General features: G+C 35.8%; 1 protein-coding gene across 1 annotated transcript in view; it reads left to right on the forward strand.

The window, feature by feature from the left end:
• Window positions 1-24,773, forward strand: part of fat3b (FAT atypical cadherin 3b) — a 305,444-nt gene that overhangs the window by 245,692 nt on the left and 34,979 nt on the right. Inside the window, exons 45-47 of the mRNA XM_061961744.2 lie at window positions 10,000-10,153; window positions 12,329-12,703; window positions 12,790-13,009. Of these exons, the coding sequence (XP_061817728.1) occupies window positions 10,000-10,153; window positions 12,329-12,703; window positions 12,790-13,009 (749 nt within the window). The remainder of the gene's footprint in view (window positions 1-9,999; window positions 10,154-12,328; window positions 12,704-12,789; window positions 13,010-24,773) is intronic.

Genomic DNA, 24,773 nt, shown 5'->3' on the forward strand with positions numbered 1-24,773 from the left:
CTATGCATGTAAAATTTAATAAAAGAAAAAACGTTAGCATGCTAAAAGTTAGCATGTAATAAGTACCAAGTTAGGTGTTTGACTAACGATAGCAAAAAAAAGTTAGCATGCTAATGTTAAAGTGCTAGAATGCTAACGTAAGCATGCAAACAGTTAACATGTGTCAACTTGTATGACTGCGGTGTTTGGCTATAAAATTGGCTAAAAATGTTAGCATGCTAATGTCAGTGTGCTAGAATGCTAACGTTAGCATGCTAACAGTTACCATGTTTCAACTTGTGTGATGAAGGTGTTTGGCTGTCAAATTGGCTAAAAATGTTAGCATGCTAGAATGATGACAGAATGTGTCAAGTACTATGAAGCCTATGCATGTAAAATTTACTAAAAGAAAAAACGTTAGCATGCTAACAGTTAACATGTTTAAACTTGTGTGACGAAGGTGTTTGGCTAAAACTGTTAGCATGCTAATGTTAGTGTGCTAGAATTATAACATTAGCATGCTAATTACCATGTTTCAACATGTGTGGCGAAGGTGTTTGTCTGTAAAATTGGCTAAAAATGTTAGCATGCTAGAATAATGACAGAATGTGTCAAGTACTATAAAGCCTATGCATGTAAAATTTAATAAAAGAAAAAACGTTAGCATGCTAAAAGTTAGCATGTAATAAGTACCAAGTTAGGTGTTTGACTAACGATAGCAAAAAAAAGTTAGCATGCTAATGTTAAAGTGCTAGAATGCTAACGTAAGCATGCAAACAGTTAACATGTGTCAACTTGTATGACTGCGGTGTTTGGCTATAAAATTGGCTAAAAATGTTAGCATGCTAATGTCAGTGTGCTAGAATGCTAACGTTAGCATGCTAACAGTTACCATGTTTCAACTTGTGTGATGAAGGTGTTTGGCTGTCAAATTGGCTAAAAATGTTAGCATGCTAGAATGATGACAGAATGTGTCAAGTACTATGAAGCCTATGCATGTAAAATTTACTAAAAGAAAAAACGTTAGCATGCTAACAGTTAACATGTTTAAACTTGTGTGACGAAGGTGTTTGGCTAAAACTGTTAGCATGCTAATGTTAGTGTGCTAGAATTATAACATTAGCATGCTAATTACCATGTTTCAACATGTGTGGCGAAGGTGTTTGTCTGTAAAATTGGCTAAAAATGTTAGCATGCTAGAATGATGACAGAATGTGTCAAGTACTATGAAGCCTATGCATGTAAAATTTACTATAAGAAAAAACGTTAGCATGTTAACAGTTAGCATGTAACAAGTACCAAGTTAGGTGTTTGACTGTAACGATAGCAAAAAAAAGTTAGCATGCTAATGTTAATGTGCTAGAATGCTAACGTAAGCATGCAAACAGTTAACATGTGTCAACTTGTATGACTGCGGTGTTTGGCTGTAAAATTGGCTAAAAATGTTAGCATGCTAATGTCAGTGTGCTAGAATGCTAACGTTAGCATGCTAACAGTTACCATGTTTCAACTTGTGTGATGGTGTTTGGCTGTAAAATTGGCTAAAAATGTTAGCATGCTAATGTTAGCATGCTAGAATGATGACAGAATGTGTCAAGTACTATGAAGCCTATGCATGTAAAATTTACTAAAAGAAAAAACGTTAGCATGCTAACAGTTAGCATGTTAACAGTTAACATGTAACAAGTACCAAGTTAGGTGTTTGACTGTAACGATAGCAAAACAGTTAGCATGCTAACAGTTAGCATGTAACAAGTACCAAGTTAGGTGTTAGACTGTAACGATAGCAAAAAAAGTTAGCATGCTAATGTTAGTGTGCTAGAATGCTAACATAAGCATGCAAACAGTTAACATGTGTCAACTGATGTGACTCTGAGGTGTTTGGCTGTAAAATTGGCTAAAAATGTTAGTGTGCTGGAATTATAATGTTAGCATGCTAATTACCATGTTTCAACTTGTGTGGTGAAGGTGTTTGACAGTAAAATTGGCTAAAAATGTTAGCATGTTAGAATAATGACAGAATGTGTCAAGTACTATGAAGCCTATGCATGTAAAATTTACTAAATGAAAAAACGTTAGCATGCTAAAAGTTAGCATGTAACAAGTACCAAGTTAGGTGTTTGACTAACGATAGCAAAAAAAAGTAAGCATGCTAATGTTAGTGTGCTAGAATGCTAACGTAAGCATGCAAACACTTAACATGTGTCAACTTGTATGACTGCGGTGTTTGGCTAAAAATGTTAGCATGCTAATGTTAGTGTGTTAGAATGCTAACATTAGCATGCTAACAATTAATGTGTCGAGTACCAAGTTATGTGACTGAAGTTTTTCGCTATAAATTTGGCTAAAAAAAAAGCTATAATTTTCCATATTATAACGTTAGCATGCTAACAGTTAGCATGTGTCAAATACCAAGTCATATGACTCCGAGGCGTTCGGCTGCAAAATTGGCTGAAAAAGTCAGCATGCTAATGTCACTAATGGGATCTGAGCCTGAGCCAATCAGAGGCCACGATACTGAACAGCACGGTATGATTGTTTTGATCTCGTCTGGTGACCAATACTCCTGTCTTATTGCTATTTTTACTTCATACAGCCATTTTTATCCTTGAAAATGCTTAATTTGGGGCACATTTACGTAGAATAGGCTTTATTATCGATAACACAAAGCTGAGATATAGATGTTTTGTTTAGTTTTGCATATTGTAAAGCTTTTACTATCTTTCATGTATCAAAGTGTTGTTTAAGTCTCACTCAGCTCATGTTGTTGTTGTTGCACACATCAGCCACTAGAGGGCAGCAGACCCCTTTGTGCACACGTGTCCTGGAAATGATGTTCCTTCCTTCAATTAGCACTAAATATGTAGTACATGAAGAGAATACACAGCATTTGTAGATAATAGGAATATTTGACCGAGTGCCCTGAGAGCATTAAAAATGGACTTAATATGGAAGATAATACAAACCCCGTTTCCATATGAGTTGGGAAATTGTGTTAGATGTAAATATAAACAGAATACATCCATCCATCCATCCATCTTCTTCCGCTTATCCGAGGTCGGGTCGCGGGGGCAGCAGCCTAAGCAGGGAAGCCCAGACTTCCCTCTCCCCAGCCACTTCGTCCAGCTCTTCCTGTGGGACCCCGAGGCGTTCCCAGGCCAGCCGGGAGACATAGTCTTCCCAACGTGTCCTGGGTCTTCCTCGCGGCCTCCTACCGGTCGGACGTGCCCTAAACACCTCCCTAGGGAGGCGTTCGGGTGGCATCCTGACCAGATGCCCGAACCACCTCATCTGGCTCCTCTCCATGTGGAGGAGCAGTGGCTTTACTTTGAGCTCCCCCCGGATGGCAGAGCTTCTCACCCTATCTCTAAGGGAGAGACCTGCCACCCGGCGGAGGAAACTCATTTGGGCCGCTTGTACCCGTGATCTTGTCCTTTCGGTCATAACCCAAAGCTCATGACCATAGGTGAGGATGGAAACGTAGATCGACCGGTAAATTGAGAGCTTTGCCTTCCGGCTCAGCTCCTTCTTCACCACAACGGACCGATACAGCGTCCGCATTACTGAAGACGCCGCACCGATCCGCCTGTCGATCTCACGATCCGCTCTTCCCTCACTCGTGAACAAGACTCCGAGGTACTTGAACTCCTCCACTTGGGGCAAGATCTCCTCCCCAACCCGGAGATGGCACTCCACCCCTTTCCGGGTGAGAACCATGGACTCGGACTTGGAGGTGCTGATTCCCATCCCAGTCGCTTCACACTCAGCTGCGAACCGATCCAGTGACAGCTGAAGATCCTGGCCAGATGAAGCCATCAGGACCACATCATCTGCAAAAAGCAGAGACCTAATCCTGCAGCCACCAAACCAGATCCCCTCAACGCCTTGACTGCGCCTAGAAATTCTGTCCATAAAGGTTATGAACAGAATCGGTGACAAAGGGCAGCCCTGGCGGAGTCCAACCCTCACTGGAAACGTGTCCGACTTACTACTACCACCAACACGTCTTCCTATGAGGAAGCAGTGCCTGGGGAGTCTGTGGTGGGCTCTCCTATTTCTGGGGATGAGGTTGCTGAGGTAGTTAAAAAGCTCCTCGGTGGCAAGGCCCCGGGGGTAGATGAGATCCGCCCGGAGTTCCTTAAGGCTCTGGATGCTGTGGGGCTGTCTTGGTTGACAAGACTCTGCAGCATCGCGTGGTCATCGGGGGCGGTACCACTAGATTGGCAGACCAGGGTGGTGGTTCCTCTCTTTAAGAAGGGGAACCGGAGGGTGTGTTCTAACTATCGTGGGATCACACTCCTCAGCCTTCCCGGTAAGGTCTATTCAGGTGTACTGGAGAGGAGGCTACGCCGGATAGTCGAACCTCGGATTCAGGAGGAACAGTGTGGTTTTCGTCCTGGTCATGGAACTGTGGACCAGCTCTATACTCTGGGCAGGGTCCTTGAGGGTGCATGGGAGTTTGCCCAACCAGTCTACATGTGTTTTGTGGACTTGGAGAAGGCATTCGACCGTGTCCCTCGGGAAGTCCTGTGGGGAGTGCTCAGAGAGTATGGGGTATCGGACTGTCTGATTGTGGCAGTCCGCTCCCTGTATGATCAGTGCCAGAGCTTGGTCCGCATTGCCGGTAGTAAGTCGGACAAACAGAATACAATGATTTGCAAATCATTTTCAACGCATATTCAGTTGAATATGCTACAAAGACAACATATTTGATGTTCAAACTCATAAACATTTTTTATTTTTGCAAATAATCATTAACTTTAGAATTTGATGGCAGCAACACGTGACAAAGAAGTTGGGAAAGGTGACAAAAAATACTGATAAAGTTGAGGAATGCTCATCAAACACTTATTTGGAACATCCCACAGGTGTGCAGGCTAATTGGGAACAGGTGGGTGCCATGATTGGGTATAAAAACAGCTTCCCAAAAAATGCTCGGTCTTTCACAAGAAAGGATGGGGCGAGGTACACACCTTTGTCCACAACTGCGTGAGCAAATAGTCAAACAGTTTAAGAACAACGTTTCTCAAAGTGCAATTGCAAGAAATGTAGGGATTTCAACATCTACGCTCCATAATATCATCAAAAGGTTCAGAGAATGTGGAGAAATCACTCCACGTAAGCGGCATGGCCGGAAACCAACATTGAATGACCGTGACCTTCCATCCCTCAGACGGCACTGTATCAAAAACCCACATCAATCTCTAAAGGATATCACCACATGGGCTCAGGAACACTTCAGAAAACCACTGTCACTAAATACAGTTGGTCGCTACATTTGTAAGTGCAAGTTCAATCTCTACTATTCAAAGCGAAAGCCATTTATCAACAACACCCAGAAACGCCGCCGGCTTCTCTGGGCCCGACATCATCTAAGATGGACTCATGCAAAGTGGAAAAGTGTTCTGTGGTCTGACGAGTCCACATTTCAAATTGTTTTGGGAAATATTCGACATCGTGTCATCCGGACCAAAGGGGAAGCGAACCATCCAGACTGTTATCGACGCAAAGTGTAAAAGGCAGCATGTGTGATGGTATGGGGGTGTATTAGTGCCCAAGGCATGGGTAACTTACACATCTGTGAAGGCACCATTAATGCTGAAAGGTACATACAGGTTTTGGAACAAGATATGCTGCCATCAAAGCGCCGTCTTTTTCATGGACGCCCCTGCTTATTTCAGCAAGACAATGCCAACCCACATTCAGCACGTGTTACAGCAGCGTGGCTTTGTAAAAAAAGAAAGCGGGTATTTTCCTGGCCCGCCTGCAGTCCAGACCTGTCTCCCATCGAAAATGTGTGGCGCATTATGAAGCGTAAAATACGACAGCGGAGACCCCGGACTGTTGAACGACTGAAGCTCTACATAAAACAAGAATGAGAAAAAATTCCACTTTCAAAGCTTCAACAATTAGTTTCCTCAGTTCCCAAATGTTTACTGAGTGTTGTTAAAAGGAAAGGCCATGTAACACAGTGGTGAACATGCCCTTTCCCAACTACTTTGGCACGTGTTGCAGCCATGAAATTCTAAGTTAATTTGCAAAAAAAAAAAAAAGTTTATGAGTTTGAACGGGGCGGAGCTTTCTACCGATCACCACCTGGTGGTGAGTTGGCTGCGATGGTGGGGGAGGATGCCGGACAGACCTGGCAGGCCCAAACGCATTGTGAGGGTTTGCTGGGAACGTCTGGCAGAGTCTCCTGTCAGAGAGTTTCAATTCCCACCTCCGGAAGAACTTTGAACATGTCACGAGGGAGGTGCTGGACATTGAGTCCGAGTGGACCATGTTCCGCACCTCTATTGTCGAGGCGGCTGATTGGAGCTGTGGCCGCAAGGTAGTTGGTGCTTGTCGTGGCGGTAATCCTAGAACCCGTTGGTGGACACCGGCGGTGAGGGATGCCGTCAAGCTGAAGAAGGAGTCCTATCGGGTTCTTTTGGCTCATGGGACTCCTGAGGCAGCGGACAGGTACCGACAGGCCAAGCGGTGTGCGGCTTCAGCGGTCGCGGAGGCAAAAACTCGGACATGGGAGGAGTTCGGTGAGGCCCTGGAAAACGACTTCCGGACGGCTTCGAAGCAATTCTGGACCACCATCCGCCGCCTCAGGAAGGGGAAGCAGTGCACTATCAACACCGTGTATGGTGAGGATGGTGTTCTGCTGACCTCGACTGCGGATGTTGTGGATCGGTGGAGGGAATACTTCGAAGACCTCCTCAATCCCACCAACACGTCTTCCTATAAGGAAGCAGTGCCTGGGTAGTCTGTGGTGGGCTCTTCTATTTCTGGGGCTGAGGTTGCTGAGGTAGTTAAAAAGCTCCTCGGTGGCAAGGCCCCGGGGGTAGATGAGATCCGCCCGGAGTTCCTTAAGGCTCTGGATGCTGTGGGGCTGTCTTGGTTGACAAGACTCTGCAGCATCGCGTGGTCATCGGGGGCGGTACCACTGGATTGGCAGACCGGGGTGGTGGTTCCTCTCTTTAAGAAGGGGAACCGGAGGGTGTGTTCTAACTATCGTGGGATCACACTCCTCAGCCTTCCCGGTAAGGTCTATTCAGGTGTACTGGAGAGGAGGCTACGCCGGATAGTCGAACCTCGGATTCAGGAGGAACAGTGTGGTTTTCGTCCTGGTCGTGGAACTGTGGACCAGCTCTATACTCTCGGCAGGGTCCTTGAGGGTGCATGGGAGTTTGCCCAACCAGTCTACATGTGTTTTGTGGACTTGGAGAAGGCATTCGACCGTGTCCCTCGGGAAGTCCTGTGGGGAGTGCTCAGAGAGTATGGGGTATCGGACTGTCTGATTGTGGCGGTCCGCTCCCTGTATGATCAGTGCCAGAGCTTGGTCCGCATTGCCGGTAGTAAGTCGGACAAACAGAATACAATGATTTGCAAATCATTTTCAACGCATATTCAGTTGAATATGCTACAAAGACAACATATTTGATGTTCAAACTGATAAACATTTTTTATTTTTGCAAATAATCATTAACTTTAGAATTTGATGGCAGCAACACGTGACAAAGAAGTTGGGAAAGGTGGCAATAAATACTGATAAAGTTGAGGAATGCTCATCAAACACTTATTTGGAACATCCCACAGGTGTGCAGGCTAATTGGGAACAGGTGGGTGCCATGATTGGGTATAAAAACAGCTTCCCAAAAAATGCTCAGTCTTTCACAAGAAAGGATGGGGCGAGGTACACCCCTTTGTCCACAACTGCGTGAGCAAATAGTCGAACAGTTTAAGAACAACATTTCTCAAAGTGCAATTACAAGAAATTTAGGGATTTCAACATCTACGCTCCATAATATCATCAAAAGGTTCAGAGAATGTGGAGAAATCACTCCACGTAAGCGGCATTTCCGGAAACCAACATTGAATGACCGTGACCTTCCATCCCTCAGACGGCACTGTATCAAAAACCCACATCAATCTCTAAAGGATATCACCACATGGGCTCAGGAACACTTCAGAAAACCACTGTAACTAAATACAGTTGGTCGCTACATCTGTAAGTGCAAGTTCAATCTCTACTATTCAAAGCGAAAGCCATTTATCAACAACACCCAGAAACGCCGCCGGCTTCTCTAGGCCCGAGATCATCTAAGATGGACTCATGCAATGTGGAAAAGTGTTCTGTGGTCTGACGAGTCCACATTTCAAATTGTTTTTGGAAATATTGGACATCGTGTCATCCGGATTAAAGGGGAAGCGAACCATCCAGACTGTTATCGACGCAAAGTTCAAAAGGCAGCATGTGTGATGGTATGGGGGTGTATTAGTGCCCAAGGCATGGGTAACTTACACATCTGTGAAGGCACCATTAATGCTGAAAGGTACATACAGCTTTTGGAACAACATATGCTGCCATCTCAGCGCCGTCTTTTTCATGGACGCCCCTGCTTATTGCAGCAAGACAATGCCAAGCCACATTCAGCACGTGTTACAACAGCGTGGCTTTGTAAAAAAAGAGTGCGGGTACTTTAAAGTTAAAGTTAAAGTACCAATGATTGTCACACACACACTAGGTGTGGCGAGATTATTCTCTGCATTTGACCCATCACCCTTGATCACCCCCTGGGAGGTGAGGGGAGCAGTGGGCAGCAGCGGTGGCCGCGCCCGGGAATCATTTTTGGTGATTTAACCCCCAATTCCAACCCTTGATGCTGCTGAGTGCCAAGCAGGGAGGTAATGGGTCCCATTTTTATAGTCTTTGGTATGACTCGGCCGGGATTTGAACTCACAACCTACCCATCTCAGGGCGGACACTCTAACCACTAGGCCACTTCCTGGCCCGCCTGCAGTCCAGACCTGTCTCCCATCGAAAATGTGTGGCGCATTATGAAGCTTAAAATACGACAGCTGTTGAACGACTGAAGCTCTACATAAAACAAGAATGGGAAAGAATTCCACTTTCAAAGCTTCAACAATTAGTTTCCTCAGTTCCCAAATGTTTACTGAGTGTTGTTAAAAGGAAAGGCCATGTAACACAGTGGTGAACATGCCCTTTCCCGACTACTTTGGCACGTGTTGCAGCCATGAAATCCTAAGTTAATTATTATTTGCAAAAAGTTTATGAGTTTGAACATGAAATATGTTGTCTTTGTAGCATATTCAACTGAATATGGCTTGAAAAGGATTTGCAAATCATTGTATTCCGTTTATATTTACATCTAAAACAATTTCCCAACTCATATGTGTCAAGACTTGGTCTTGGGTGTTTGCTTTTCCGGGATGCAACGGAAAGTTGGCACGGGCGAGACGGGAACCAAGGTACATGATTTATTTATTAAAAAAAGATCAAACAAAAAGCGCGCACAATGGCGGAGAATAAGCTATGAAACCAAAAGACTATAGCAAAAAAGTACAAATGAAAAGCACGCACAGTGGCGGAAACTATGAACAATTAAACAAAACATTAACTGTGGCTTGAGAAACAAAAACTTACTTGGCATGGAACCGGCATGAAAAAGGAGCAGCAAGGATCATAAGGGCGTGCAGAAGCATATATGGGGTGCGAGGTCGTCAGGACGAACAACAGAAAATGAATGAACTTAAATACTATGGACATGATTAGTGAAAGCAGGTGCGTGACTCAAAACGTGAAACAGGTGCGTGACGTGACAGGTGAAAACTAATGGTTGCTATGGTGACCAGACAAGGGAGTGAAAAGACAGAAACTAAACAAAACATGACCTCAAACAAAACATGATAATACAGACATGACAATATGGAAACAGGGTTTGTACAATGTTGTTGTTTTTTCCCCCATCAGGCGGCTGCAGATTGCCCAACTTATCGCCCGTGAATAATAAACAGGCGGAAACGCTCGCTCAGCAAATATTACCCGGCGTGATTGCATTGAAATAATAAAAAGCAATAATGCACGCCACTTCTATCGTGGTCATAATAACGCAGGACAAGAGTTAGGATGAACACACTTGTCATTAAAGCTGAAAACTCTTTTTAATGTCAGAGTGGCAATAATAATAATAGCAGGGATGGAAGTCAAATACGTGTCTTCTCCCGCAGGTGTGACCAGGACGTGGACGAGTGTGAGCGAGCCGAGTGTCGCAACGGCGGCGAATGCGTCAACACGCCGGGGTCCTTCTACTGCAACTGCACGCCCGGGTTCGAGGGACGGCTCTGCGGCGACGACGACGACGGTGCAGGCGGCGACACGCAGGTCATCATAATGTATATTTCATAAGTCTATGTCCACACTCCATGTGATCACGGTCATTCTTCACACCTCACAACATTACCAGGAAGTTGAAAATGATGACACGTGTCATGTGACTGCAGACTTGACGCCTCAATGGCTGATTCTGAGACTGGGTCGATTGCTTGGGTCTTAAGTGGGTCTTGACTTTTAAAGCAACAAATATTTCTGCACACGGAACTTTTTTTTAACACTGAAATGTTTAAACACTGAACTTGTTTTACACAACTTTTTTTTACACTGAATTTTTGTATGCAAAATTTTTTATACACTGAACTCTTATTACACAGATTTTTTGCACATCTAACTTTTTTTACACTGATTTTTCTTACACTGAATTTTTAAACACTGAATGTTTTTACACACTGAACTTCTTTTACACAATTTGTTATACACGAGTCATACCAAAGACTATAAAAATGGGACCCATTGCCTGTTAGGCACTCAGCATCAAGGGTTAGAATTGGGGGTTAAATCACCAAAATGATTCCTGAGCGCGGCACCGGTGCTGGCCCCTGCTCCCCTCACCTCTCAGGTGGTGATCAAGGGGATGGGTCAAATGCAGAGGACACATTTCACCACACCTAGTGTGTGTGTGTGACAATCATTGCTACTTTAACTTAACTTTAACTTCAGCACTGAATTTTTTTAACATTGAATTTTTAGACACTTTTAGACATTTTTAAAAACTGAATTTTTCAGCACTGTATTATTTTTTAAACACAACATTTTTACACTAAATTTTTATACACTGAATTTTCTTACACTGAATTTTTATTTACATGGCACTTTTAAACACTATTTTTTTTTTACACTGATTTTTTTTTTACATCAAATTGTTACATTTTTCTATTTCAATTTTGTCAGCATAATTTGATGTAAAAAAAAATTCCGTTTACAGAATTCAAATGCAAAAATTCAGTGACATAAATTCAGATTTTGGCACTAAAGACACTAATTCACCTCCATAAAGATGGAAGCAGGTTACAACAGGAAATAAGCAGTTATTAACAGGAAATGAAGATTGATAAGAATTAGACAATACTGTAACACTTACGGAGCCCCTAAAGGGACATGGGGGAATTGTTTTTATATATCATTTTATTAATTTAATTTTATTTTTAGACATGTATCTCGTGCGCACAAGAAACTTTTTACAAAGTTATAAAAAGAAATAAATAAATACAATTATATATATATATATTTTTTGACATGTATCTCGTGCGCAGGAGATACGTGTCTAAAAAAAAATAAAAAATAAAAAATAAAAAGATTTATAATTTTTTTTTTTTTAGACATGTATCACGAAAGAAGTTTCTTGTGCACACGAGATACATGTCTACATTTTTTTTTTTTTTAAATCCCCCATGTCCCTTTAGGGGCTCCGTAAAAACTAGTCTGTCGATTTAACAGTAAAAAAAAAAATGGAAGTAAAAAGTGTCATGACTTGGACTGTGGCTTGGTTTGTTCTCCCGTGGTGCAAATGAACTGGACTGGTCATGGCGTGAAGGTAAATACATGATTTATTTAAACTATCAAAAAAGGAATAAACGAAAAGCGCGCACAGGGGCGGAGGTACAAAACTAGACTATAAACACAAAACTTGCACATTGGCAGAAACTATGAACAATTAAACAAAACACTAACTGTGGCTTAACAAACAAAAACTTACTTGGCATGGAACCGGCATGAAAAAAAGAGTAGCAAGGGTCATCAGGGTGTGGAGAGTGTGCAGGAGCATAAATGTGGTGATGTCGTCAGGGCGAACAACAGAAAATGAATGAACTTAAATACTATGGACATGATTAGTGAAAGCAGGTGCGTGACTCAAAACGTGAAACAGGTGCGTGACGTGACAGGTGAAAACTAATGGTTGCTATGGTGACAAGAGTGCACAATGAGTCCAAACGTGGAACAGGTGCGTGACGTGACAGGTGAAACTAATGGTTGCTATGGTGACAAAACAAAACAAAAGTGCACAAAAAGTCCAAAATGTAAACCGAACATTACTAAAACAAAACATGATCACACAGACATGACAAAAAGAAACAAAAGGCTGCGCTGGTTGCAGTGTGAGTGCGGAGACACAGTCAAGGTCACTTGGCATTGAACCCGCAACCTTTTCTCCGTGCTTCCCAGGCGGAGCCTCTGTCCTACGTCGGGCCCGGCGAGATCATCGGCATAGGCGTCCTCGCCTTCGTCATCGTCCTCCTCCTCGTTCTCTTCGTCATCTTCAGGAAAAAGATCCAGTTCCGGAAGGATTCAGCGGCGGGGGCGGGCCCCTTGGGGGGCGCGGCGGGCGTGTCGGCCATCACGGAGACCAGCTACATGCTGCGCAAGACGGGCATGGGCGCCGAGGGCATCGAGTTCAAGGCGGTGCGCGTGTCGGGGTCACCGGGGAAAACGGGCGGCGGCGCGTCGGGTCTCCCGCAGGTGACGGTGCGGCCCAACGCCCACTCCCCGCTGCTGGGGGGACACCAGAGCACAGACGGAGACGACGGCGAAGGCGGTCGGGTATGTGAGTCGGCGAGCTCGCCAGCTGTGTCGCGACATCGGCTCAGCTCTTTTTTTCTTTTTTCTCCCCACTTCCTGCGCTGCAGCTAAGCTTCCTCGCCGACATGACCAACATCAGGGCCAACAGGAGGGGCGTGGCCGTGTGCAGCGTGGCCCCCAACCTGCCCCCTACCGGCCGCCCCCAGCACAGCCCCGCCCACAAGGTGTCCTGGGAGGGCGGGGCTGCCGAGAGGAGGCGGGACAACGACTGGGGGCACCGGGCGTTCCAGATGGAGAGGACGGACGAGGGCCACGGCGCTCCGCAAGGTGGGACACACACACACATTATTGTATTTGTTAGGGTTAGGGTTAGGGTTAAGATTAGGGTTAGGGTTAAGATTAGGGTTAGGGTTAGGGTAAACATTTTTTAAAAAGTTAAAAAAATTTACATTTTTTAAAAAATATTTTAAAAAATTACTCTTTTTTTAAAAATTAAAAAAAAAAAAAAATATTTTTTTAAATGTTTTAATTTTATTTATTTATTTTTTATTTTATTTTTAAATTTTTTACAAAAATAAAAAAAAAAGTTAAAAAAAGTTAAAAAATAAATAAATAAATAAATAAATTTAAGTTAAAACATGATTTTCAAAGTAAAAAATGATTATCAAGGTAAAAAAAAAATTTCAAGGTAACATTTTTTTTTCCAAGGTTAAAAATGATTTTCAAGGTAAAAAAATGATTTTCAAGGTAAACATTTTTTTTCAAGGTAAAATTTTTTATTCAAGGTTAAAAATGATTTTCAAGGTAAACAAATGATTTTCAAGGTAAAAAAAAATTTTCAAGGTGAATTTTTTTTTCAAGGTAAAAAATGATTTTTAAGGTAAAAAAAATTTTCAAGGTACATTTTTTTTTCAAGGTTAAAAATGATTTTCAAGGTAAACAAATGATTTTCAAGGTAAAAAAAATTTTCAAGGTAAAATTATTTTTCAAGGTAAAAAGATTTTCAAGGTAAAAAATGATTTTCAAGGTAAAAAAAATGTTTCAAGGTAAAAAAAAAATTTCAAGGTTGAAAATGATTTTCAAGGTAAAAAATGATTTTCAAGGTAAAAAATGATTTTCAAGGTAAAAAATGATTTTAATTTTTTTTTAAATTTTAAAAAAAAATTGTTTTAATTTTTAAATTTTTTTAAATTTGTTTTAACTTTTTTTAAACTTTTTAAAACAATTTGAAACAATTTTAATTTAAAAATTTTTTTTTTTTTTTTTTTAAACAATTTTAACAATTAACATTTTTTTTTAGGGTTAGGGTTAGGATTAGGTTTAGGGTTAGGGTTAAGGTTAGGGTTAGGGTTAAGATTAGGGTTAGGGTTAAGATTAGGGTTAGGGTTAGGGTTAAGATTAGGGTTAGGGTAAAAAAAAATTAAATTTTTTAAAAAAATATTTTAAAAAATTAATTTTTTTTTTAAAATTAAAAAAAAAAAATCTAATTTTCAAATTTTTTTATTTTTTATTTTTTAATTTAATTTTTTTTTTTTTTAATTAAAAAATTTTACAAAAAAAAAAAAAATTAAAAAAAAGTTAAAAAAAAAAAAAAAAAAAAATTAAGTTAAAACATGATTTTCAAAGTAAAAAATGATTATCAAGGTAAAAAAAAAATTTCAAGTTAACATTTTTTTTTCAAGGTTAAAAATGATTTTCAAGGTAAAAAAATGATTTTCAAGGTAAAAAAATGATTTTCAAGGTAAACATTTTTTTTTCAAGGTAAATTTTTTTTTTCAAGGTTAAAAATGATTTTCAAGGTAAACAAATGATTTTCAAGGTAAAAAAAATTTTTCAAGGTGAAATTTTTTTTTCAAGGTGAAATTTTTTTTTCAAGGTAAAAATGATTTTTAAGGTAAAAAAAAATTTTCAAGGTACATTTTTTTTTTTCAAGGTTAAAAATGATTTTCAAGGTAAACAAATGATTTTCATGGTAAAAAAAATTTTCAAGGTAAAATTATTTTTCAAGGTAAAAAGATTTTCAAGGTAAAAAATGATTTTCAAGGTAAAAAAAATGTTTCAAGGTAAAAAAAAAATTTCAAGGTTGAAAATGATTTTCAAGGTAAAAAATGATTTTCAAGGTAAAAAATGATTTTAATTTTTTTTTTAATTTTTAAAAAAATTTGTTTTAATTTTTAAAATTTTTTAAATTTTTTAAATTTGTTTTAACTTTTTTTAAACTTTTTAAAACAATTTGAAACAATTTTAATTTAAAATTTTTTTTTTTTTTTTTTTTAAACAATTTTAACAATTAACATTTTTTTTTAGGGTTAGGGTTAGGATTAGGTTTAGGGTTAGGGTTAAGGTTAGGGTTAGGGTTAGGGTTAAGATTAGGGTTAGGGTAAAAAAAATTTTAATTTTTTAAAAAAATATTTTAAAAAATTAATTTTTTTTTAAAAATTAAAAAAAAAAAATCTAATTTTCAAATTTTTTTATTTTTTATTTTTTAATTTAATTTTTTTTTTTTTAAATTAAAAAATTTTACAAAAAAAAAAAAAAAAAAAAAAAAAGTTAAAAAAAAAAAAAAAAAAAATTAAGTTAAAACATGATTTTCAAAGTAAAAAATGATTATCAAGGTAAAAAAAAAATTTCAAGTTAACATTTTTTTTTCAAGGTTAAAAATGATTTTCAAGGTAAAAAAATGATTTTCAAGGTAAAAAAATGATTTTCAAGGTAAACATTTTTTTTTCAAGGTAAATTTTTTTTTTCAAGGTTAAAAATGATTTTCAAGGTAAACAAATGATTTTCAAGGTAAAAAAAATTTTTCAAGGTGAAATTTTTTTTTCAAGGTGAAATTTTTTTTTCAAGGTAAAAATGATTTTTAAGGTAAAAAAAAATTTTCAAGGTACATTTTTTTTTTTCAAGGTTAAAAATGATTTTCAAGGTAAACAAATGATTTTCATGGTAAAAAAAATTTTCAAGGTAAAATTATTTTTCAAGGTAAAAAGATTTTCAAGGTAAAAAATGATTTTCAAGGTAAAAAAAATGTTTCAAGGTAAAAAAAAAATTTCAAGGTTGAAAATGATTTTCAAGGTAAAAAATGATTTTCAAGGTAAAAAATGATTTTAATTTTTTTTTTAATTTTTAAAAAAATTTGTTTTAATTTTTAAAATTTTTTAAATTTTTTAAATTTGTTTTAACTTTTTTTAAACTTTTTAAAACAATTTGAAACAATTTTAATTTAAAATTTTTTTTTTTTTTTTTTTAAACAATTTTAACAATTAACATTTTTTTTTAGGGTTAGGGTTAGGATTAGGTTTAGGGTTAGGGTTAAGGTTAGGGTTAGGGTTAGGGTTAAGATTAGGGTTAGGGTAAAAAAAAATTTAATTTTTTAAAAAAATATTTTAAAAAATTAATTTTTTTTTAAAAATTAAAAAAAAAAAATCTAATTTTCAAATTTTTTTATTTTTTATTTTTTAATTTAATTTTTTTTTTTTTAAATTAAAAAATTTTACAAAAAAAAAAAAAAAAAAAAAAAAAGTTAAAAAAAAAAAAAAAAAAAAATTAAGTTAAAACATGATTTTCAAAGTAAAAAATGATTATCAAGGTAAAAAAAAAATTTCAAGTTAACATTTTTTTTTCAAGGTTAAAAATGATTTTCAAGGTAAAAAAATGATTTTCAAGGTAAAAAAATGATTTTCAAGGTAAACATTTTTTTTTCAAGGTAAATTTTTTTTTTCAAGGTTAAAAATGATTTTCAAGGTAAACAAATGATTTTCAAGGTAAAAAAAATTTTTCAAGGTGAAATTTTTTTTTCAAGGTGAAATTTTTTTTTCAAGGTAAAAATGATTTTTAAGGTAAAAAAAAATTTTCAAGGTACATTTTTTTTTTTCAAGGTTAAAAATGATTTTCAAGGTAAACAAATGATTTTCATGGTAAAAAAAATTTTCAAGGTAAAATTATTTTTCAAGGTAAAAAGATTTTCAAGGTAAAAAATGATTTTCAAGGTAAAAAAAATGTTTCAAGGTAAAAAAAAAATTTCAAGGTTGAAAATGATTTTCAAGGTAAAAAATGATTTTCAAGGTAAAAAATGATTTTAATTTTTTTTTTAATTTTTAAAAAAATTTGTTTTAATTTTTAAAATTTTTTAAATTTTTTAAATTTGTTTTAACTTTTTTTAAACTTTTTAAAACAATTTGAAACAATTTTAATTTAAAAATTTTTTTTTTTTTTTTTTTAAACAATTTTAACAATTAACATTTTTTTTTAGGGTTAGGGTTAGGATTAGGTTTAGGGTTAGGGTTAAGGTTAGGGTTAGGGTTAAGATTAGGGTTAGGGTTAAGATTAGGGTTAGGGTTAAGATTAGGGTTAGGGTAAAAAAAAAAAAAAAATTTTTTTTTTATATTTTAAAAAATTAATTTTTTTTTAAAAATTAAAAAAAAAAAATCAAATTTTCAATTTTTTTTATTTTTTATTTTTTAATTAAATTTTTTTTTTTTTTAATTAAAAAATTTTACAAAAAAAAAAATTAAAAAAAAGTTAAAAAAAAAAAAAAATTAAGTTAAAACATGATTTTCAAAGTAAAAAATGATTATCAAGGTAAAAAAAAAATTTCAAGGTAACATTTTTTTTTCAAGGTTAAAAATGATTTTCAAGGTAAAAAAATGATTTTCAAGGTAAAAAAATGATTTTCAAGGTAAACATTTTTTTTTCAAGGTAAATTTTTTTTTTCAAGGTTAAAAATGATTTTCAAGGTAAACAAATGATTTTCAAGGTAAAAAAAATTTTTCAAGGTGAAATTTTTTTTTCAAGGTGAAATTTTTTTTTCAAGGTAAAAATGATTTTTAAGGTAAAAAAAAATTTTCAAGGTACATTTTTTTTTTTCAAGGTTAAAAATGATTTTCAAGGTAAACAAATGATTTTCAAGGTAAAAAAAAATTTTCAAGGTAAAATTTTTTTTCAAGGTAAAAAGATTTTCAAGGTAAAAAAAGATTTTCAAGGTAAAAAAAATGTTTCAAGGTAAAAACATTTTTTCAAGGTTGAAAATGATTTTCAAGGTAAAAAAAATGATTTTCAAGGTAAAAAATGATTTTAAATTTTTTTTAATTTAAAAATATATTTTTTTTAATTTTTAAATTTTTTTAAATTAAAAAAATTTTTTTTTAATTTTTTTGTAATTTTTTAAAACAATTTAAAACAATTTTAATTTTTTTTTTTTAATTTTAATTTTTTTTAAACAATTTTAACAATTAACTTTTTTTTTTAGGGTTAGGGTTAGGGTTAAGGTTAGGGTTAGGGTTAAGATTAGGGTTAGGGTTAGGATTTTTTTTTTTTAAAAAGTAAAAAGTTAAAAAAAGTAAAAAAAAAAAAAGTAAATATATTTAAAACATTTTAAAAATGTTTTTAAATTTTTTTAAAAATTAATTTTTTTTAAAAACATTTAAAAAATTTTTTAAAAAAATTTAAAAATTTAAATAAAAAAAAAAAAAAGTTTTAGGGTTAGTGTTACTTTTGAGACTTTTGAAAAATGTCTACCTCTCTAAGACCACCCTTTCTAGATATATAAAGATTTGTATTTACAAATATATATATATATATATATATATATATATATATATATATAATATATACACATACTATGCAAATATTAAAAAGGTAAGCTTTTAGTTAATTTTTTTGGGTAGAATTTTTTGTTTGTAATTTGTTTTTAATCTTCATTATTTACTTCAAGTTATAACAGTATGTCTCTGTATACATATTTAATTTTTTAAATCAATTTTGGCCAAAGGGGGCACATTTCAATTTCTTACACACACTTGTTGTTTCATATGTTGACCAGAGGGGAAGCATTTCCAATTTATTACACACACTTTTTATTACATATGTTGGCCAGGGGGGGAGCACTTCTAATTCTTACACACACTTGTTATTTCATATGTTTACCAGAGGGGGGAGCTCTTTTAAAGGCGACACAGTCAATTTGAAAAATCCCTCTTTTCTGGGACCACCCTCATTTTAATAGATTTCACCACCAGGGGGTGCAAATGAGACATTCTCTATTAGATGCAATGGTTTTTCCGTATTGGGACCATAATTTGGGTCCTAACTTGTTCACAGGTCCTCATATGGAAGCTACTTTTCCTTGTTGATGTCTCAAGAAGGGTAGAAGTACAAGAACACACACACACACGCTTTTTGCCGTGGTCTCCATGGATGCGGCTTCTTTGGCGGTGACCTCCATGCCGTTTGATGGCACGCATCAAACATTTTTACTGGCTTGACTTTAAGGAAGCTGGCAGACGAACAATAATGAATAAACATGGCTGGCGTTTAAGTGGTCACATGACAGTGTCGGTGACCTACTTTCGCTCCAACTGTGCAAAGTCGGGGAGGGGGGGGGGGGGGGGGGGGGGTACAACAAGCATAAAGTACGCTGGAGAAAATAAAAATCGAATTAAGAATCGTTACACATAAGAATCACGATTGATTCGAAAATAGATTTTTTTTTTCGACACCCCAACTAAACACCAAAAGAGAATACAAAAAGCATAGCTAACTACGTAAACAAGCGTGGGTGGATCGATACAAATAGACAGTAATGATACCAAGGATAGTATCAAAAATATGGTCAATACTACAGTGAATAAATCAGTGGTATTTATTGTCACATCTAATGTCGTTTTATTTATATATTATTTATATTATTTTTATAGCCAATGGTAAGGTCAAAGGTCAAGGTAGATTTATTGATTTAGCACATTTCCAAAACAGATTACAATATGAACACAATATTCTATATATAAAACAAAGTTCAAATGCATAAAAATAGAGCAAAAAACAAAAGGGTAAAAAATAATCAAAATCACAATAAGCACAAAACATTCTATTTATAAAACAGAGCTAAAAATTGATAAAAATAGGGGAAAAGGTAAAAGACTTAAAATAATAAAAATTACAATAAATACAAAACATTCAGTATGTAAAACTTAGTTAAAATGGATAAAAAAATAAAGCAAAAAACAAAAGGTAAAGGATTAAAAATAATACAAATCACAATAAACACAAAACATTCTATGTATAAAACACAGCTAAAATTGATAAAAATAGAGCAAAAAAACAAGCTTGAAGACTAAAAATAATAAAAAATAAAAATCACAATAAATACAAAACATTGTATGTATAAAACAGCTAAAATGCATAAAAATAGAGAAAAAAAACAAAAGGTAGAGGATTAAAAATAATACAAATCACAATAAACACTAAACATTCTATATATAAAACACAGTTAGAACGCATAAAAATAGAGCAAAAAACAAAAGGTCAAAGATAAAAAATAATAAAAATCACAATAAATACAAAACATTCTATATTTAAAACACAGCTAAAAATTGAGAAAAAATAGAGCAAAAAACAAAAGCTTGAAGATTAAAAATAATAAAAAATAAAAATCACAATACAAAACATTGTATGTATAAAACAGCTAAAATTCATAAAAATAGAGAAAAAAAACAAAAGGTAGAGGATTAAAAATAATACAAATCACAATAAACACTAAACATTCTATATATAAAACACAGTTAAAACGCATAAAAATAGAGCAAAAAACAAAAGGTCAAAGATAAAAAATAATAAAAATCACAATAAATACAAAACATTCTATATTTAAAACACAGCTAAAAATTGAGGAAAAAATAGAGCAAAAAACAAAAGCTTGGAGATTAAAAATAATAAAAAATAAAAATCACAATACAAAACATTGTATGTATAAAACAGCTAAAATTCATAAAAATAGAGGAAAAAAAACAAAAGGTAGAGGATTAAAAATAATACAAATCACAATAAACACTAAACATTCTATATATAAAACACAGTTAAAACGCATAAAAATAGAGCAAAAAACAAAAGGTCAAAGATAAAAAATAATAAAAATCACAATAAATACAAAACAATCTATATTTAAAACACAGCTAAAAATTGAGAAAAAATAGAGCAAAAAACAAAAGCTTAGAGATTAAAAATAATAAAAAATAAAAATCACAATAAATACATTGTATGTATAAAACACAGCTAAAATGCATAAAAATAGAGAAAAAAAACAAAAAGGTAAAAGATAAAAAATAATACAAATCACAATAAATACAAAACATTCTATGTATAAACACAGTTAAAATGCATAAATATAGAACAAAAGAAAAACAAAAAAGTAAAAGATTAACAATAATAAAAATCAGAATAAATACAAAACGTTCTATATATAAAACAGCTAAAAATTGATTTAAAAAAAAAAATAGAGCTAAAAAACAAAAAGGTAAAAGATTAAAAATAATAAAAAATCATAATAAATACAAAACATTCTATATATATAAAACACAGTTACAATGCATAACAAATCGAGCAAAAAAAACCAAAAGGTAAAATATTACAAATAATACAAATCCCAATAAGTACAAAACATTCTATGTATAAAACACAGCTAAAAAATGATACAAATAGAGCAAAAAAACAAAAGTTAAAAAATAAAGGTACTGTAGCGCTTGGTACTGTAAGTATTGTACTTATTACACACCAGCTGTTTGATTGTAACTTTCATCTTAGTTGTTGGTTTCATTGCCGAATTTGGAGGTGTTTTAAAACGCCATGTGAAATTGCTAATGCTGATAGTAGCCTGTCTATGGAGAATCCAATGTAAATTAGCATCAAGCTCGCGCATTTTGGTAAAGTCCTTAACTTGCGTTGGAGCATTTTCTACCAAGCATACTTTCTTTGTTGGTGTTGAACATTACTTGGAGGGAGTTTGCTCTCAGTGCTGCTTGACTGATTGTTTACGGTTAAGGTCCGTGCTCTGTCTGCAACCGCCGTGACGTCGCTTGCAACAAAGGTATCGAAGGCACTTTTTGATTTTACGTGGGTGCCTATAAAAGTAGCAGCCAGCTCTAATTGGTACATTACAGTGTCAATGGACGTGAGGAGTCTCTGCGGGCAGGCAAGGTGCGTGACAAGTCTTGTTCTGCCAGGCCACGACATGTGACTACTTCATGGACGCTCAGCAGACGTGTGGAAGGTGTTCCAATTATTTGACATTTTTGTCCTCAAGTGGACAAGTCAAGGAAACACAGCTGCTGACCTATAGAAAGTACTCCCAGGGACCCGAGCTACTTAATGAGGTGCAATGCAGTACTTTATGGTACTTATTTTTACTACACTACTTTACAGTGCTGTGCAGCACTTATTTAGAACAGTACTGAGTAGTACAATGCAGTACCCATTTAGTACACTACTTACTAGTACATTACTGAGTAGTACAGTGCACTACTTATTTAGTACACTACTTACTAATACAGTACTGAGTAGTACAGTGCACTACTTAGTAGTACAGTGCAGTACTTATTTTGTACACTACTTACTAGTACAGTACTGAGTAGTACAGTGCACTACTTAGTAGTACCGTGCAGTACTTATTTAGTACATTTACTTACTAGTATAGTACTGAGTAGTACAGTGCACTACTTAGTAGTACAGCACAGTACTTATTTAGTACACTACTAGTATAGTACTGAGTAGTACAGTGTACTACTTAGTAGTAAAGTGAAGTACTTATTTAGTACAGTACTTACTAGTGTTGTACTGAATAGTACAGTGCAGTACTTAGTTGTACAGTACTTAGTAGTACAGTACGTAGTAGTACAGTGCAGTACTTAGCAGTAAGGCACTTAGTAGCACAGTGCAGTACTTAGTAGTGCAGTACTTAGTAGTACAGTTCAGTACTTGATAGTACAGTACTTAGTCATACAGTGCAGTACTTAGTAGTCCAGTGCAGTACTTTATAGTAAAGTGCTTAATAGTACAATGCAGTACTTAGTAGTCCAGCACAGTACTTAGTAGTAGAGTGCAGTACTTAGTAATAGAGTATAGTACTTAGTAGTACAGTGCAGTACTTTGTAGTGGGGTGCAGTACTTAGAAGTTCAGTGTAAGACTTAGAAGTACAGTACTGTGCAGTACTTAGTAGTGGAGTGCAGTACTTAGTTGTACAGTACTTAGTAATGGGGTGCAGTACTTAGTAGAAGAGTGCAGTACTTAGTAGTACAGTAGTTAGTAATGGGGTGCAGTACTTAGTAGTACAGTACTTAGTAGTAGAGTGCAGTACTTAGTAGTAGAGTGCAGTACTTAGTAGTACAGTACTTAGTAATGGGGTGCAGTACTTAGTAGTAGAGTGCAGTACTTAGTAATGGGGTGCAGTACTTAGTAGTAGAGTGCAGTACTTAGTAGTACAGTACTTAGTAGTAAAGTGCAGTACTTAGTAGTGGGGTGCAGTACTTAGTAGTAGAGTGCAGTACTTAGTAGTACAGTACTTAGTAGTAAAGTGCAGTACTTAGTAGTGGGGTGCAGTACTTAGTAGTAGAGTGCAGTACTTAGTAGTACAGTACTTAGTAATGGGGTGCAGTACTTAGTAGTAGAGTGCAGTACTTAGTAGTACAGTACTTAGTAGTAGAGTGCAGCACTTAGTAGTAGAGTGCAGTACTTAGTAATGGGGTGCAGTACTTAGTAGTAGAGTGCAGTACTTAGAAGTACAGTACTTAGTAATGGGGTGCAGTACTTAGTAGTAGAGTGCAGTACTTAGTAGTACAGTACTTAGTAGTAGAGTGCAGTACTTAGTAGTGGGGTGCAGTACTTAGTAGTAGAGTGCAGTACTTAGTAGTACAGTACTTAGTAGTAAAGTGCAGTACTTAGTAGTGGGGTGCAGTACTTAGTAGTAGAGTGCAGTACTTAGTAATGGGGTGCAGTACTTAGTAGTGGGGTGCAGTGCTTAGTAGTAGAGTGCAGTACTTAGTAGTACAGTACTTAGTAATGGGGTGCAGTACTTAGTAGTAGAGTGCAGTACTTAGTAGTGGGGTGCAGTACTTAGTAGTAGAGTGCAGTACTTAGTAGTACAGTACTTAGTAGTAAAGTGCAGTACTTAGTAGTGGGGTGCAGTACTTAGTAGTAGAGTGCAGTACTTAGTAATGGGGTGCAGTACTTAGTAGTAGAGTGCAGTACTTAGTAGTAGAGTGCAGTACTTAGTAGTAGAGTGCAGTACTTAGTAGTAGAGTGCAGTACTTAGTAGTAGAGTATGTAGTAGAGTGCTGACTCTTGCTTCCTTCCTCCTCATTGATTTTTTCAGAAATGCTCCCCCCCCACGAGGCGGGAAAGTGCGCCCCCTGGGGGTCACGGCTGCATGTCAGCAAATGAATTAGCGTCTGATTGGGACAAAGGAGGAGCACGCCTCACAATGTCAGCACGTGTGTCCGTTAAAGCGCAACATCGGTCAATTAGCAGCGCCGTCAGGAACGTGGTCGATGGCGCCCGCTCGTTAAGAGAGGTGGTTTCTCCATGGCAACATGAATATTTAACACCTTCTGAATATTGCAACATGCATGATTGGAAACATTAACGCTTGCAGAATGCAGAATATGCTACGCTCGCCTCAACTGAAAAAACGAACAATTAATTGAAAATAACATAGCTGAGGTAGGCTCCAGCACCCTCCGCGACCCCAAAAGGGACAAGTGGTAGAAAATGGATGGATAGATAATAATAACAACAATATTACTAATAATTAATAATAATAATGTCAGGTTCAAACACTGATGACATCTATTAAACAAGACAAGAGGCAAAGAATTAAACAGAGACAGAATTCCATTTGGACTCAATATATTGAGGAGAGTTGTATCCTTCTACAATCTCCAGCACGCTCTGCCTAAAGATTGAACTCCTCCTTCTTTATTTGACTTTCTCCCCCCCACCTGACCACAGCTGCTTCCAAAGGGAAGTGGGTCGTAAACAGCGTTGCCTTTGGTTACCGAACAGTTCAAAAGAAGAGGTCGTGAAATAGTTCAAAAAGAGTTCGTAAAATACTTTAAAAAGAGTTCGTCTGGAAATTGGGCAGATCCTTGGTTCTCTACACTTAACACCATCTCCCCCCCCCCCAAATAGCGTAAATAAAATGATTTCAGTTGTCATACGCACAATTAAATACAAGTGTAATAAAATGATTGATAGTATGAAAAATATCAATTATCTTACTTAAAAAAATACAAATATCAATAACATGAATACTAGTTACAATATTAT

This window comes from Nerophis lumbriciformis, linkage group LG09 (genome assembly GCF_033978685.3).
Source record: "Nerophis lumbriciformis linkage group LG09, RoL_Nlum_v2.1, whole genome shotgun sequence".
NCBI classification, from domain to species: Eukaryota; Metazoa; Chordata; class Actinopteri; order Syngnathiformes; family Syngnathidae; genus Nerophis; species Nerophis lumbriciformis.